The sequence below is a fragment of the Mizuhopecten yessoensis genome, unplaced genomic scaffold (genome assembly GCF_002113885.1).
Source record: "Mizuhopecten yessoensis strain PY_sf001 unplaced genomic scaffold, ASM211388v2 scaffold3627, whole genome shotgun sequence".
Lineage (NCBI taxonomy): Eukaryota > Metazoa > Mollusca > Bivalvia > Pectinida > Pectinidae > Mizuhopecten > Mizuhopecten yessoensis.
Window position 1 is genome coordinate 43993 of NW_018405139.1, and position 16276 is coordinate 60268.

Genomic DNA, 16276 nt, shown 5'->3' on the forward strand with positions numbered 1-16276 from the left:
GCTTTACGATTGATTGGTTTATTGTGAGTTTTTTGCCACAGAAGAAAATAACATTGTTTTAATCGTTAACCTTTAACATTTAGTGGTAAAATGTGTTCAACAATCCTTTTATTACTATATATGCACTGCAATAAAAACTGCTTTCATAATTATAAGGACGTTATCAGAACGTCACATTTTTCATTTTTTTATTGATAACAATAAAGAACCGTTGAACCGTGTTTTAGCTGGACTGACGTATTCCTGGACTATGAAAGTGGTATATCCTCCTTCTCGTGGGCTTTGGGATCAGAGCCAGGAGATGATGACGTCATGACGTTTACTTCGGTGGAAAGTCTTACCGAATGTGCAGAGACCCATCCTGACGCTCATTTAAACTTAACCGACGGACAGGCTTACTATGTATCTGTTATAGTAAGTATATATAATCATATGATTTCTCGACAATTGATCTCTGACTTAATTCACATATGCATAGTGCAAGGCAATGTGAGTCGTGTATCTATACTACAAACTATTGGTTTTATTGATGAATACTGAATTCGTTATTAAGGCAAAAATAAGGACATTCACAATCAAATATTTTTTCTTCATTATTAAGGGACATATACCTTGAGCTTTATTGCATTGTTAGATCGTACACTGTGTTTGTTACAGTTTACTCCTATGCACAGTTTACTCGTAGTATCTAGACATTTACGGACACAAAACTATATCTAAATAAATCATATTAAAATTGTTTTATTTCACAGGCTCGAAATAGAGCTGGCCTTTCTTCGTTGGCAACCTCATGGGCGTTTGTAGCAGACATGTCGCCTCCGGTCACTGGGAAGGTGTATGATGGGAAGTATAATGCTGCTAGTTATATCAAGGATGTTGATTACCAAACGAGAACATCAATGATATCCTGCCACTGGGAAGGTTTCTACGACCCACATACAGCCATTACAGAATACACGGTTTCCATTGGAAAGTGCAAGCACTGTGACGATGTAATATCCAATTATTCTGTTGGGCTAAGCACAGGTATGTCTTAGTTGTATACTCTTGAAATCAGACAGATTGAAATTCAATATTTCTAAATGGAACTTATTATAGATAGCTTTTATTATTATATGGTACCGTTACCGTTTCAGAAATGACGTTTGATAATTTGCTACTACGACCAGGAAATAAGTATTACGTAACGGTCTCCACGTGTAACACTGCTGACTTCTGTGTTGCTTCGACCTCCGACGGGGTCATCATTGACAACAGTGTACCAGTCACCGGGGTCGTCTTAGACGGAATTGGTGACATCGACATTGAGTACCAATACCACAGGTAAAGAAGCTTAAGCAAAGATTATCAATTGATCAGATAAAGTCATATTTACTCTTCTTACGTTTTGTCCGGACCAAAATTAATGTTGAAGGGTTGAACGACTGTCAAATAAACACCGAAAACTGACTGTGCAAAATTAACAATGTTCCTATCTTACTCTCGCAGGTCAACGCTTAGTACCACGTGGTACGGCTTTGGCGACGCCCATTCCGACTTACGTAACTACGTAGTGCGTGCAGGCACATCACGTGGGAGTGACGACATCATGGCACCAAAGGAGTGTCACCTGTGTGAAGCATTGGTTAACAACCTGTTACCTGCACTGTTACCTGTTGGCAAATACATATTTGTCACGGTCCGAGCATATAACAAAGCGGGTAAGTATTCTTAACCAGGACTGGGGCCGTAAAACAAAGCGGGTAAGTATTCCCAACCAGGACTGGGGCCGTAAAACAAAGCGGGTAAGTATTCTTAACCAGGACTGGGGCCGAAAACGAAGCGGGTAAGTATTCTTAACCAGGACTGGGGGCGTAAAACAAAGCGGGTAAGTATCCTTACCGGAACAGTACCCGTAGCCCTGTTTGGTAATTCAGGTACTTTCAAAATCACTTGACTATTGGTATGTTTCTCTGCACATTTCGCTATAATGATTTATTCATACGCCTCCCAGATTCATAGAGTTAACGTTTCTGGCTTTACAAGATCTATTACGCTTATAGTATGAATGCTACGGAAAACGTAGATATCATATTGTGCATGACAGTTTAGGCAGACAATGTATTAGTCTGTCACTAATTACCGATAGTTTCATATCCAGACTGCGAATCTACATTGGTACATGTACCTTTTGACAAAGGCTTGACATATCGATTAACACAATGCTAAAGAAATGCCAAACGAATATTAATGTGTTTATTGTTTTAATGCTTGAATGTATAAACTTAAATATTAACACTACCAATGTCTTTTCTGTCTTTTATATGACAGGTTTATACACCGAGTCTTCATCCAACGGTTTCCTGATAGATGACAGCTCCCCAAAATTTGACTCTAAACCGACCTTAGCGTCTGATGCAGGAAGCATGATCCCCAATGTATTGATATTCCGTACAAGTATGAAAGTTGTCTGGCAGGTTTCTGACCCAGAGTCTTTTATCGAAAGACAGTACATTTCGTTAGAATCACACGTTGGTGGCGATTTTAACCTCAGCTCTAAACAGGTACGTTCAAATTGATCATCATATATGAGAAATATCAATAAAAACACAGCTGATAATCGAACAGTTATTCTGTTTTAAGACCTGCACTACAAACGTGTTTACATGAAGTCAGTTATGAGATTAAGATATCGTATGCAATTATAAAATTGAATGGTTCCATAATTTTGTTTCAGTTGGATGGTTTTACACGTGACTTTATTCTGACAGGCCTTGATCTCCATGACGGAAGTACATATTACGTCACAATAGTAGCATGCAATGGGGCGGAAGTTTGTGCAAGCTCCACTTCAGAAGGCATATTTGTTGATTCTTCACCACCAAGCCGGGGTATAGCTATTTATTATATTATATCAATTCAATGATTCAGTTTATGTCACTGATATTCTAGATCGACTATTTCAAAGGTATTTGATACATTTGTAAAATTGTTTAGTTCTCTCTGCTGACATTTCTATTTCATTCTCCTAAATAGTCTTCCTATAAAACTTATTTACAATATAATGCTATATATACTTATATGTACTTTGTACTGAAATATATTGTATAGCAGTCGTATTTGATGCAAATTCTGTATCCACTGGTAATTCTGTATCCACTTGTAATTCTGTATCCACTGGTAATTCTGTATCCACTGGTAATTTTGTGTCCACTTGTAATTCTGTGTGCAGAAACCTTTGCCAATATAAATAAAAATATAACTGCAAAATTGTTCTTAACGGTATAGAGAGAAATAATAGCAAGCCAGTTTTGCATCACGTTGGGCTGTATAGAGAGAATTAATAGCAAGCCAGTTTTGCATCACGTTGGGCGGTATAGAGAGAAATAATAGCAAGCCAGTTTTGCATCACGTTGGGCGGTATAGAGAGAAATAATTGCAGGCCAGTTTTGCATCACATTGAATGTCGCGCATGAAACCTTTCCTATTCACGCCACTGATGCTGAAATACCATGAATGGAAAACAGATCACGATAACAACCGTGAGACATCACAAAGATATAAATCGATTTGTCTAATATGTTTTTAATATATTGGCTAGGAATGTTTGCTTTACACACGGAGCATTCGGTGAATCTGCAGCTACAACGAAATGTGTCGGATTGGATGACCTGGACAGATTTTAGACTAAAGCTCGCCTGGCTGGGCTTCAACGATGTACATTCGGGGGTGGAACACTACATTATTTCAGTGGGTGAAACTTACATGGCAAACGATCTGTTATTGGTAAGTTTGTCCTTTAATAGGCACAAAATGCTATTAAATATAAAGTGAATGGGGAAATGTCATTATATGAAACTGGAAATATTCCTATCCAATTATCGACACTGTGAATCAATATGATAGTTTAACAACTCAGCATTGGGGTATATGTACTGCAATCACTTATATTCAATGAACGTCATATTTTATCTTATTAAAAACATCAACTTAATAACAGATATGGTATCATTAAAACGGCGATGATTTTAAATTACTTAATCTTATTTAAGATTTTTTTTCATTGTTTAAAGTATCCAAATGAACGGTTGATACATGATATAGACACACCATATGCCAATGGAGAGGACGCCATACAAGTGTTCAATATCAGAACCAAACGTTTGACTCCGTCAATGAGTGTATACATCTCTGTAACAGCCGTTAACGGTGTAAGTAAACACATTATGTAGACAAATTCATCTCTTATTTCAGTTACAAATTTATAATAAGTAGAAATGCATATTAACTAACAACATTGTGTTTCCCTTCATAACAACTCGTTGATTACTATTACTATTATTTCATTTTTCACATAGTAAAACAACTCTAAAAAAGACAACTCTAAAAAAATGGTTATATATAGTTATTCCGTCAGTTATGCAATGTTGAGTGGAAATCTCTTCCCATCATTTTGGCATCGCCCGGTCAGTCATACCATTTGATTGACAAAACATAATGTATGTAGCGCTAAATGTACCTAGCGGCATAATGACAGATGGACATAGAATAATATTTTGTTCCTTCAGCTATATCGTTTCTATGTCATTCTTTGGCGTCAATATTGCAAATAAGATCGGCTGTTCAAATAGATGTAACGCAATCGTTTAATAGTAAAATGTCTTTTATAACATGGTAATAACTGAATTAGCTTAAGGTATACGACACATATGCTGAACAAGTTAAATGAGGATATAAAATGAGTTGTAAAACTTATTTTATTTGAAAACATATCATGAATTTGAACAGTCCATTTTGTATTATTCTATCAGCGATAGAGAAAAATGGTTGTATTATTTATTTTTCTAAACTGTATATATAAAATAAATCAGGCTGGATTGCGGAGTCCAGTTGTGCATAGCCGGTTTGTGTTAATTACTGGAGGTGCAATGGAACTGGTCCGTCGATGTTCTAGTCTGACGTGTGCTGGTCACTGTGTGTGCTCTCCTCAGGACCAGGCATGTCCTTCTTCACAGACATGTGTCGACGTCACAAAAGGTACTTCACTACTGAGCGACTCAATATTTAATAGCGTGACTTATGTAATATCTTAATAGATTTTTTTCATTGTAAGGTATTTGATTACACCTGATGAATATAAAGTACATGAATCTATCAATGATACTGTTGGTATTATCTTAACGTTTTGGGGATTCATAAAGATGTAGACGGAGTTTAGGAACGGTGCAGCAAACAGGATCAAATTAAGTTTTAATCATATGTGCTGTCGAATTGAATCGTTTTGAAAATGATAAAACGAGTTTTAAAACAGTGAGAATATTATCTTTTGGCTAATTTTGTGCCATGACCGTGGTTTCCTACATTAATAACACTTTGATTATATGTCCATCCTTAGACAACCTAGGAGGAGTTATGGTAACTGATATACAGAACACCGGATCATCCTCTGAAGGCGACATCGACTATATATACAGCAACATGGCTGTATCTGCCTCGTGGCATTCTATAGGGCAGACTGTGCTTTGGTGAGAATATGCAATGTCAATACCATACGCTTATCATCAAGTTTAATTTAATCTTAAAGATTAAATGGACAAAACATTGACGTGTCTTTACAAGAAATAATGTTTAGAATTCAAGGAGCCAAAATAACAGTTTGATGGGAATCTATTTATTGTTCCAGAATTATTTATCATTGAATTATTTTTGAGAGGAAAGTGCATCGAGAATGAAAAAGTATCCATTGTCAATTTATCAACCTCTCTATAACAACCACATTATAACACGATAGTCTAGTTATGAGTAGATGAAGTATTCAATGTGGATAAACAAGCATCAGTGTTAATCAAACACATAAATACATCATGCCAAATCACTTACCAAGAAAGTACCGTAATAATGAATCTTATTGACCACCCTTCAGGTACGAGTGGAGTGTTGGTTATACACACAGTGATATCCCTGATGGAGTATACGATCATCTGAATGACCGGGTTTGGCACGACGCCAGTCAGTTTCATAACGTCACGGTCACGTTTCCACGAGGTGATAGGAAGACTACTTCTTACAGTATTGATTTTAGTACAACTTGTTTCAAAAAATATATATTTAAAATGTATTTAGGCCATCTCCTCACAGGTTGAAGTTCCAATAACCAAAATGAGGTTAGAGCATGTTTTGCATAAATATTTTGCACTGTAACTTGACTAATCTTGACTATTCCGTTTGAATTAGAATCACTATCGATCATTTGTTGTGTATTTTGGGATGTAAAGAATAACTTGTATACAAAAAGCATGTCCTATTGCTGTTTAGTTAAAGTCGGATGTTTCTCATCCGCTTTCTATTGACAGATAGATGGTCACTGACTAGGGTTTCCATCTATAATTTAGCACACATTCGCGAAACAAATTGATATAAATCGGTTGTAGAGTATCTGTAACTCCATAATCCCACTTGTAAATTATTACAGGGAAGGAGTTGAAGAGTGGATTCCAATACTCCGTGTTCATAAGATCATGGTTTAGCATTACGACTTACGCTGTATATAAATCCGACGGTGTCACAATTGTTGATCAACCTCCAAGTGTCACAAAGCTGTTAGGAGCAATGGTATTGTATAGAAATTATATATCAGTAGTATTGTATATATAAAGATCACATCACAAACATCGTCAATCTTAATATTTTCATATTTTAGCTCACAAGCCTTGAATTGCCTTTGAGCTTAGATAATTGCATAGGGTCCGTCTATCGTCTGGCGACCACTTTTTTCTATGAACTTCTTATCAATTATGCGCGGGGTATTGATATCTGGCCTATTCGGAATGAAAGATGAAGTGCTAACTTGATTGCTGTTAATTTTATTTTCAAATAAATTTGATATTGACCAACTTTGAAAGACACAGATGGGATATTTTGTTGCTCATCTTCACATAACATTTAATACAGCGATACAGCTAAATGTGCCTTATGGTTAATAGTGGTATGGCTATAGTTTTGCTATTTTATTGTAATGTATCATTGTAAATGAAGTACCTTTTTAATACTATTTTATAAAATTATTTTCATCCAGAACTTACTTACGAGGTTTTAATTTCGCAATTCGTTTGTTTAGTTCGAGGGTTTCAAAATATCCACATGGTCATTGATTCGAAAGTTTAATATAATCGTCGATAAAATTAAAACTAAACTTTACGAAAACTTGCAGATATACAGTACACAATCCTGAAGTAAATATAGATATATTTCTTCTTCAGGTGAAGGAGCGTCAGCATGGAACAAACAAGAAGGAAGTTGACTTAACAAACGACCCTATGAAACTTTACATAGACTGGTCCGGCGTATTTCTGGGTGCTGAGGAACATATCCACATATACGACATCTATGTGAGCCTCTTCCCAGGCGGTAGGTAACATTATTTACATGACAGAATAGTGGATCCCTCGAATTGTTGTATATTATTGATTATAGTTTAAGTAACAACTGAACTGTTACTGATCAACACCCCAGTTTTTACATCTAGAAAATCAAAAGCTAATATTTTGAAAGGAAGATACCGTCCGTTTTATTTGCCAACTCTGTCGAAAATAACATTATTCTCCCAAACAGATGAATGTTGGGATATGTATGTTATCATTTATTCAGTCGTTTAAAGCAGTGTTTGCAAATTATGTTATTGGCTTCTGGTGTTTTCTGCAACTGACTTCCCTGTCATTGAGCATCCTAAAAATATCCATATTTTGTAAAGTTGAATATTTCAATTTCAAATAAAATGTTTTATTCGAATGCCAGTATGTTTTAATTTATTGATATGGTTGAACATATCTTTTATCCAGGTCATGGTATATTTGAAAGTTCTGTAAGTCTCCCTGCACATTTGACGTCACACAATATAACCTGGGCGCCTTTTCGGTCACAAGTCAAATATTACACGAATGTGATTGGTTACGGACATTCAGGAATTTATCGTACAGCTGTATCAGACGGGTTTGTGTTCGATACTGACCAACCAATCAGTGGCCTCGTATCTGATGGACTCGGTAAGTTACTGAAACAAAAATAACGGAAGCAGTATATGTGCTAGAATGCTGAGTTCTACATATATTTTATAATATTTATTATCTTGCAAGTCATCAATTTATTTTCAAATACGTTTGTTTTGTGATATAAATCATATTTTATTTTATTAGGAATTCAATCAACTACTGTTTGAAAAACATTAAAATTATTATTTGGTATTCCAGGAATCCATGACACAGATTATCAGAACGCCTCCGAGCAGCTGGGTGCGACTTGGGCGGGTTTCCGTGATACGACGGGACTGATTGGTTACTATTGGTGTGTGGGAGTAACTGCTGACTTATCAGACTGTTCGGTCCTCCCCTGGCGGTTTGTTGGCCTCCATACAGCCTACTTCAGTAACATCACAACTCCTGTCATTCAAGGTATGTTTCGGCAATGTACATCATACATAAATTTTATCAAGCCTCCTCTATAAATATGTACCTGTACAGAGTGTTTCCAAACACATACCGAACCATGTGCATAACCACCAAGTTTGACTAGCGGTGATTCTAGTTTTGGTCTATGATCAACAACATGCTTTAGGATATCACGCCGATTTCCTTTTAACATTCTTACAACTACATCTGAATTTCTTTGTTTGGGGCCCATTTCTCCTGCTTCAGTCTTATATAAATATACTTAAAAACAGACAGACCATACTGCTTAATATGAACAGCTTGAACAATTGTATAATCATTAAAATAACGCGTTTTTTACGCCTAAAACATTCTTGATCTGAAGCAAGCAAGCCTTTCAACTTCTGCGATGCTGTTGGTTAATAATTGATATAATTGATTATAAATGGATTTTTAAGTAGTTTTTCCATGCTATCCGTCTAGGTAGATACAGTGTACTTGTTATTTTCGGATTTTACGTTTTATCTTCTATGTTATTGGTAATTATGATCTTTTCTGCGTATATCAGAGGCTTCCATCCAAGTCTATATAACTCGTCCTGTTCGTGATGTGTACAAAACCAATATGTCTTTTCATTTATTTTCTGCTTCCGCGTCATATACTAGATTTGTTTCGAAAATGTGATTTCATGTCATCATTCTATTATCAATTCAAATATAACTTGCATGGTACCTTGCAGGTTCTAAGCTGTTTAACAAGGTGTATGCTGTGGATATCGTGGGTCAACACTCTGTAATAGCAGTATCAGACGGAGTCGTTATTGACTATACTCCACCTATTCCATCGAAGTATATATCATGGAGAAAGAACATTGTTGACAATCCTTCTTTTGAATCCTCTCTCCAGAATTCCAATAATTTATCAACAGCTCTGGAATCGGATTTATGCAGTATTTTATCTGTATACCGTCCTGTGGACTGGAAACTAGAGGGATGCGGTGGCGTAGTTCGTGAAACAAAAAACAACGTAAATAACAATTTTCTCCTTGTACAAATGTCTGTTTCACAAACCCTAGAGAACCTGGAGATTGGAGAAGAATATAGAGTGTCCTTTGTTACCAAACACATGACTCTTCCATCATCGGTAATGTCAAACGCAGAAGCCTATGTGAAATTTGGTTCTGAAACACGCATGTTCTTTTTACACAAGAAATATGGAAGAAATGAGCCGGGTCACCGGGAAAACTTTCAATGGGAAACACATCTGTATTATTTCCAAGCGTCATCTGTAAGTGAAACGTTGACCCTTGGATCGATCGGACCTTCTATGGGGTTCTCAATAGATGATATAGTCGTTCAACAATTTGACAGTGTTGCAGACTACGATTCCGATGGAATGGGCCATATAGAAACAAAGTTGCATTTCATTCACGAGCAAACCATTGTCCGTGCCAAATGGACGTTTGAAGATATGGAATCTCCCATCATAGACTATACTTGGTCTATTGGTAATATATGATATTAATGAGTTTCATATCTGGTTCTGTGCTTATTGTACATATCAACTTATTTTGAAAAACATGTACCAAACATAAGACAATTAATTATACAATAAATTAAGTAGCTTATTTTAATTTAGACTGAGAAATACGAGTTACCTTGTAATGGTCAATGCATATAATCTTGTTTACCGGTTAAATGTATATTGTCTTTCTCAATAAAGGTGAAATGACAACTTTTAACAAATATATGCAAGTTTGTTTGAGTATAACTCTTTTTAAAAGGAGGTCATGCCACATTAACGTGACATATAACCTTGAGCTATTCTCAATAACAACCTATAATGCAATGTGATGCTATACTTGTCAGGTACGGTAAGGGGAGGACTAACTTTACAGTCACTGACCAGTGTGGGGAGGAACACATTCTCGTCTAACAGCAACCTAAATCTGGATCACAACGCTATCGTCCACGTGACAGTGATGGCCACTAATGCAGCTGGGCTGAGGACAATACTGCACGCTGATCCAATACTGGTCGATCTCACCCCACCTGTCGTGTTGAGGATAAATGATGGTTCCGGTAAATTAAATGGGTTTTTTTCTGGTCTTAAGCTGATGGTTTTCCGTCATTATCAACATTTTTTAATGGAATCGGATTAAATCAGGTTCTCACTGTCCCAATCTAGATTTAATCATGATGTACCTAATATGCGCATTTTGGTTAATTAAACATAATGGCCTCTCTTTTTTTTATTTGTTTAAGATTGAACGAGAGTTATCATAACGCGTGCTAAATCTGGCACATGAATCACTTCTGGAACACGTGATCTTTTTCCTTTTGTTTTGATGGCTCTTCATTTCCTCGCTTTCATATCTGTCGTTTTTTTTATCTTGAGTTTTTTTCAGAAAAGAAATGTAATACTACTCTGTTTCCCATTGTTGTTTTTCTTTTTGTTGTAGGAGAGGATCTGTCAATGCAATCGAGCAACATTATAACTGTCAACTGGAAAATCATAGATCCAGAATCAGGTATTCAGTCATGTGCCTGGGCAATTGGTAAGTACGCAGATTATAAATGAAGCATTAAAGAGATGTGTTGGATTGCGTAACCCTCTTACTGCATACTTAATAGTAAACTGTCTCAAATTTAGAAGAAAAAAATGCTTAAACGAGAGAGAAAACAACAATATACATCTGATAGATAAAAATATGGATATATAAACATAATCTCATCATACATGACTGATGTCAGCTAAATTATAAGTTTCTTAGGATATATCTTGGCCAGTTTGCTCAACATCAAACTAACTGCAAGACATGGTATAACAACGCAGAATACTAATTACTCCAAATTGTTTTGTAGGAACAAATTACTTCGAAAACGATATCCAATCTTTTACAAAAGTTCCAGCGACAGCAACTTCAGCTTTTGTAGAACTGAATATGAGCAGAATTGATGGTAAAAAAGTGTATTCCAGTGTGGAATGTGAAAATGGTGCCGGTTTAAAGACCCTAGCAACCACCAATGGAGTCCAAATCACGACGACGGCCCCAGTTCTTCCCTACGGCACCTTTGATGTGACAGAGATGTCGGCAAAAGAATACCCAGCACAGGACGGCTATCAGAGTAGCAGATTGGGTATCAGATGTGAATGGACCCCCCTCGATACCACCGGTATTCTATATGAGGTAATAACACTCAACATCAGATCTCATCACAATGTCAACTTGTTTTTTCTAATAGAATCACCTATTGATAAACAAAAGCATTTAAGGTTCCGTTGCGCTCCATAAACTAGTGTTGATTTATACCAAATCATATTTTGAAGCCCTGGCTTCAGATCAGCTGATATTATTTTACTTTCTTCTCAGTTAGGAAATTAAAAACTATTTGTTACTTGAGGTACCGTGCTAGTGATGCGGGTACTGTACGCCCTCTCTAAATAAGTTGTACACAGTGTGTATGCAATGTTTTGTATAACATTTGAGTTACAGTTTGCTGTCAGCGGCCCTGATATTTCGTTCAAAGACGTCATCGAATCCCTGGATCCACTTGTGTCAAAAGTATGTGTAACAGGAGATATGTTGCTCACTAATGGGATCTACAACCTTTCCGTTAGTGCTATTAACACACTGGGGATGAAAAGCAACACACTACTGGAACAGTTGAGGATCCACACAGCTTTGGACAAGTCGTGTAAAGGTACTGAATAGGATGGTTAAAGAAAAGTAAAACAATGTTGTCTTTTGGAAATATATCAGGACATTTTCACATGTTCAATTCATATAATATATTAACGTTTCCATTTATAAAACCTATAAGATACTGTACCGCTTTGTATCTGTACTGACCATTCTTAATTAATAAAATAAGGGGAAAAAACAAGATTGATACAAATCGCCAAGCAAAACATTTGATGGATTTTGAATTTTTGAATTTCAGAAGACAAATTTGAAACCGTTACGTCAACTAAGAACACGCTGAGTGTAGATTGGTCAGATGTGTTTTCTGACACAGTCGATATTCATTTCTACGAAGTGTCAGCAGGAACGCTTGGAGGCGTGGACATCGTACAATGGCAGTACACCACGGAGAACCATTTAGTACTTGGAATCCCAGATAAAATAGTCGACCAGGAAACGGTTCTAATACACATCGTCGTCAAGGCCGTAGACCGTAGCGGCCTCTATACTACATGTAAAACAACGTTGTATTTTTAAAAAGTGCATAGACATCGGACTTCATTATTTGTTTTATGGCCATTGTGTTAGACATCCGAATTCAAGTAGAGGAAACAACATTATTAAACTTTAGATTTATATGTCCGGCAGGATAGTACTGTGTTACTGAACAATTTATTTATATAAATATGTATATATCTTAATACAACATATCATTGATCTTCCTTCGCTCATCAATCTGATCAAAACCAGATCTTTGATTACATTCTGATACTCTACGTTCCAAGGTATCGGAGTGGAATTAAAGACCTGGTTTTAATCAGATTGTTCGCTTATTATTTATATATTATGTAAAAAAATTATAGCCCATTTCACTTTTCTAATCTCAATTAATAATTGAAATACTAGCATTTAACAGAGGGGTAGCGAGGCTGTTTTTATGTTGAAACTATATTTCGAAGTTATTTGAAATTGAAAGTAGAATTTACATACTGATCATTACGACGGTGAAACGAAATCTTCTCGAATTTTTCCAACACGCTGATATAAATAACTTTAACCCCAATGGTTGTACAACTTTTTATGACAAGGAGAGAATATCTGTTATTACAATTTTAAAAGATGTGCATCTTAACCGTGAACGATTTGTATCTATTTCAGTTTCAGATATCGAACATATCTATGTTAACACCGAGAGTTTCACAACTAGTATCTGATTCTTTATGGTGATCAGTATATGCTTCGTTACAAACTTGTGTATACAAATATTACACTAATCAAATTTTGTAAAGTTGTAGTTTTCCATTGAATACCAAAAAAATCTTATTTGTAATCATCAAAACCACTTAAAAAATGGTTTGAAATGTTTATAAATGAGGTTGGCACGACCCCATAGGCAGGACGGATTGGGCCTAAATAGAGGAATTTTAGAGTAAAGCCATACTACTGAAGAATTATCAAGATCATCACCATTACAGCCATAACACATACACATGTGTTGGGCATGAAGAGACGGAAACATCCAAGCTACCAGGATTGTTCCTGATGTTCCATCCTCTCTCAAGGGACAGAGTCCCAGAATCGTAGTAAGAAACAGTCGAGATCCCCTTACAATAACCAAATATACAATTGCTATAAATGGCGCGAGACAAATGATATTAAGACCCCTGAATTTTCGTTGGGCAAAATGACATGTTTAATCAATACGTGATATAGTGCACGATCATTACGTCATGTTGCTTCAATTTTTTAATATGTCAATTACCTTTTATGTATACACTTTATTCGTCCAAATTATTTGTGGTCTAACTATTGCAAAAAATGTTACTGTAGGATGTCCTCTATCGAAACATCACTAAGTTGTCACAATGGTCTGTAGTACACTTTCTCTCCTGTAGTGCATTTGCTTTTGTTAAGTTTTGAAGCTAAACAGGAAGTATGCTGATTAGCTGCATTGTCTTTTACAATGTACATTGTTAATGTTGGGGCTTTTGTTTTGTGACGGATAATAATCATCAGGAAACTTGACTAGTTTTTGTCACAGTTTGAAACAATTTGGCCCCCGTTACAAGCGATTGTTACAAATTCATGTACAAGAAACAGTTGAAGAAATTCAATAAATTAGACAGTCTTGTCAATAAATAGGTCCCTCAGAAAAATTGATGTAATTGACGAAAAGACCATATATATGATGCAGTAAAATGGTTAGTTTGTGTGGCTTTCTGCATTGGTAAGGTGCTTCCTCACCTCAAATTTCTAGTTTTTGGGGTTTCGGAACTTTATGTACATACAATCTATGGTAATTTACAAATTAGAAGAAGGGTTAATCTGGCTATAAATAATTGGGGTATTCCCGTTTCCGATCAGAACTTGTTTTGTTGTAACGAAATGCCAGTAGAAGTATTCCTTAAACAAACTAGCCAATCCCCAGGGATTAAGTCTCTGTAAGCAGGGTAGGATGGTGGATTCTGTGAACACCAACTCTGCTTAAAAAAACACATGTTTGCATAGGTGGTCAGTTGTGATGGTAGTCTATTGCAAAAATAGAGTACAGGTAAATCAACTGCTAATAATTGCAAAATAATAATTAATATTTAGAAAAGTTTTCAGAATCAAACAAATTAATTATAAGAGTTCCAATCCCAAGCTGCTATAAAACAGCAGCACGTTTTGGAGAATTATCATATTTCGCTGTGTACTTTGAAACATCAACTTTTTCACTCGGTGAATGTGAATTTTGTAGTCAGAATTTGTCAATGTTTTAATAAAACTTGTACTTTTCAAATTTGTGTGAATTATCATATATTTATTATATATTAGTTAAACTTGTATTTTCAGATTTGTGTGAATTCTCTTATATTTTTTGTCATATATTAGTAAAACTTGTACTTATTTTCAGATTTGTATGAATTGTGTTTAACTTGTGTGACTTCAGTTTGAGATTATTATCTGTTATTTTGTGCTTTGATACATCAACTACAAGATGGCAAACGCTCAGATCAACGTTAAGTTCATCACCAAAAGAAGAGGTAGACAGAACCTTTCCCATGATGGATTCATCTACAGACAAATACGTAGAAACGGCGACAGAACATTCTGGAGATGTTCAACCTCGGGTTGTTCAGCATCCCTCTCGACAGTAAACAACAAACCAGCAAACTTCGGAAGTCATCCACACAACCAGGCCGCAGACCCAGCCAGTGTTTAATGAACCAGATCACCAACCGCTGCGTAGAATATATCAGACCCATACCTTCCATCTTCGACAAGGAACTCAACCAACTCCGAGACAACGACTGGGATGACACTTCCAAAGCCGTGGTCCAGTGACTGCCAACATTTTACACTGCCAAATCATCTCTCTACCGTGCTCGACGCAAACAGACTCCTCCACTAACAAAGACCTTGACCGACATCACCTTGGATGGAAGATGGACAGAAACATCTACTGGCGAACCATTTATCCTCTTCGACGATATTGAACAGAACAACAGAATAATCGCTGTTCTTCCACTCATCCCCTTAGACCGCATAGAAGACGTCTGGTTCCAAACCATTGAAGATGCTGATGATGTTGACATACCACATCCCGTGCTGCTTTTCACAGACTACATCGCAGACCAATGGGTAGAAGGATACAGACCAACCTTAAACCACTTTTCAACAGAGGGACCTCGGACTACCAACCCTCTGGAAGCTTGGCACGGAAAACTGAAAAGAAGAGTACTGCATGCCCACCCCAGCATCTACACTATCATCCAGACGTTTAAAGACATACAGAACGTGAATGACATCAACTGGATCTAGAGAGATGCAGGAGGCACTACTCAACCCCGAAAGAAGAGATACACCAACATCGACAGACGCCTGGCCACCCTGAAAGACTGTTATCAGACTGGAACTATCGACCTGATGACCTACGCCGACTCAGCATCACAGCTTCTACATCTTGGATAGAATTTTTTGTGCTAGAGACTTTAGTGATATATATAGAGAATGTGATTTGTGCTAGAAACTTCAGCTTCATTTAGTGGTTTGCTGTTTGTATTTATGTTTAATAATTATCTTTTAGTGCTGTTTAAAATGTGTATTACTGTTATATGTATGAATAGAAACTTTATTTTATTGCCGACATTAGTATCAATGTTGCTTAAATTAAGGAATTTTTTTTTTCTTATAATGTATTGTTATT

The 16276-nt window shown here is 36.3% G+C and overlaps 1 protein-coding gene across 1 annotated transcript in view; it reads left to right on the forward strand.

Moving 5' to 3' along the window:
* LOC110447872 overlaps positions 1-14868 on the forward strand; it is a 15302-nt gene extending 434 nt beyond the window's left edge. Inside the window, exons 2-22 of the mRNA XM_021493838.1 lie at positions 228-414; positions 753-1026; positions 1137-1323; positions 1489-1700; positions 2311-2543; positions 2717-2870; positions 3581-3765; positions 4053-4190; positions 4851-5016; positions 5375-5504; positions 5903-6024; positions 6452-6591; positions 7239-7386; positions 7818-8021; positions 8226-8426; positions 9142-9909; positions 10271-10483; positions 10864-10959; positions 11267-11592; positions 11899-12106; positions 12347-14868. Coding sequence (XP_021349513.1) covers positions 228-414; positions 753-1026; positions 1137-1323; positions 1489-1700; positions 2311-2543; positions 2717-2870; positions 3581-3765; positions 4053-4190; positions 4851-5016; positions 5375-5504; positions 5903-6024; positions 6452-6591; positions 7239-7386; positions 7818-8021; positions 8226-8426; positions 9142-9909; positions 10271-10483; positions 10864-10959; positions 11267-11592; positions 11899-12106; positions 12347-12624 — 4570 coding nt within the window. The 3' untranslated portion in view covers positions 12625-14868. The remainder of the gene's footprint in view (positions 1-227; positions 415-752; positions 1027-1136; positions 1324-1488; positions 1701-2310; positions 2544-2716; positions 2871-3580; positions 3766-4052; positions 4191-4850; positions 5017-5374; positions 5505-5902; positions 6025-6451; positions 6592-7238; positions 7387-7817; positions 8022-8225; positions 8427-9141; positions 9910-10270; positions 10484-10863; positions 10960-11266; positions 11593-11898; positions 12107-12346) is intronic.
* Positions 14869-16276: the final 1408 nt, after the last annotated feature.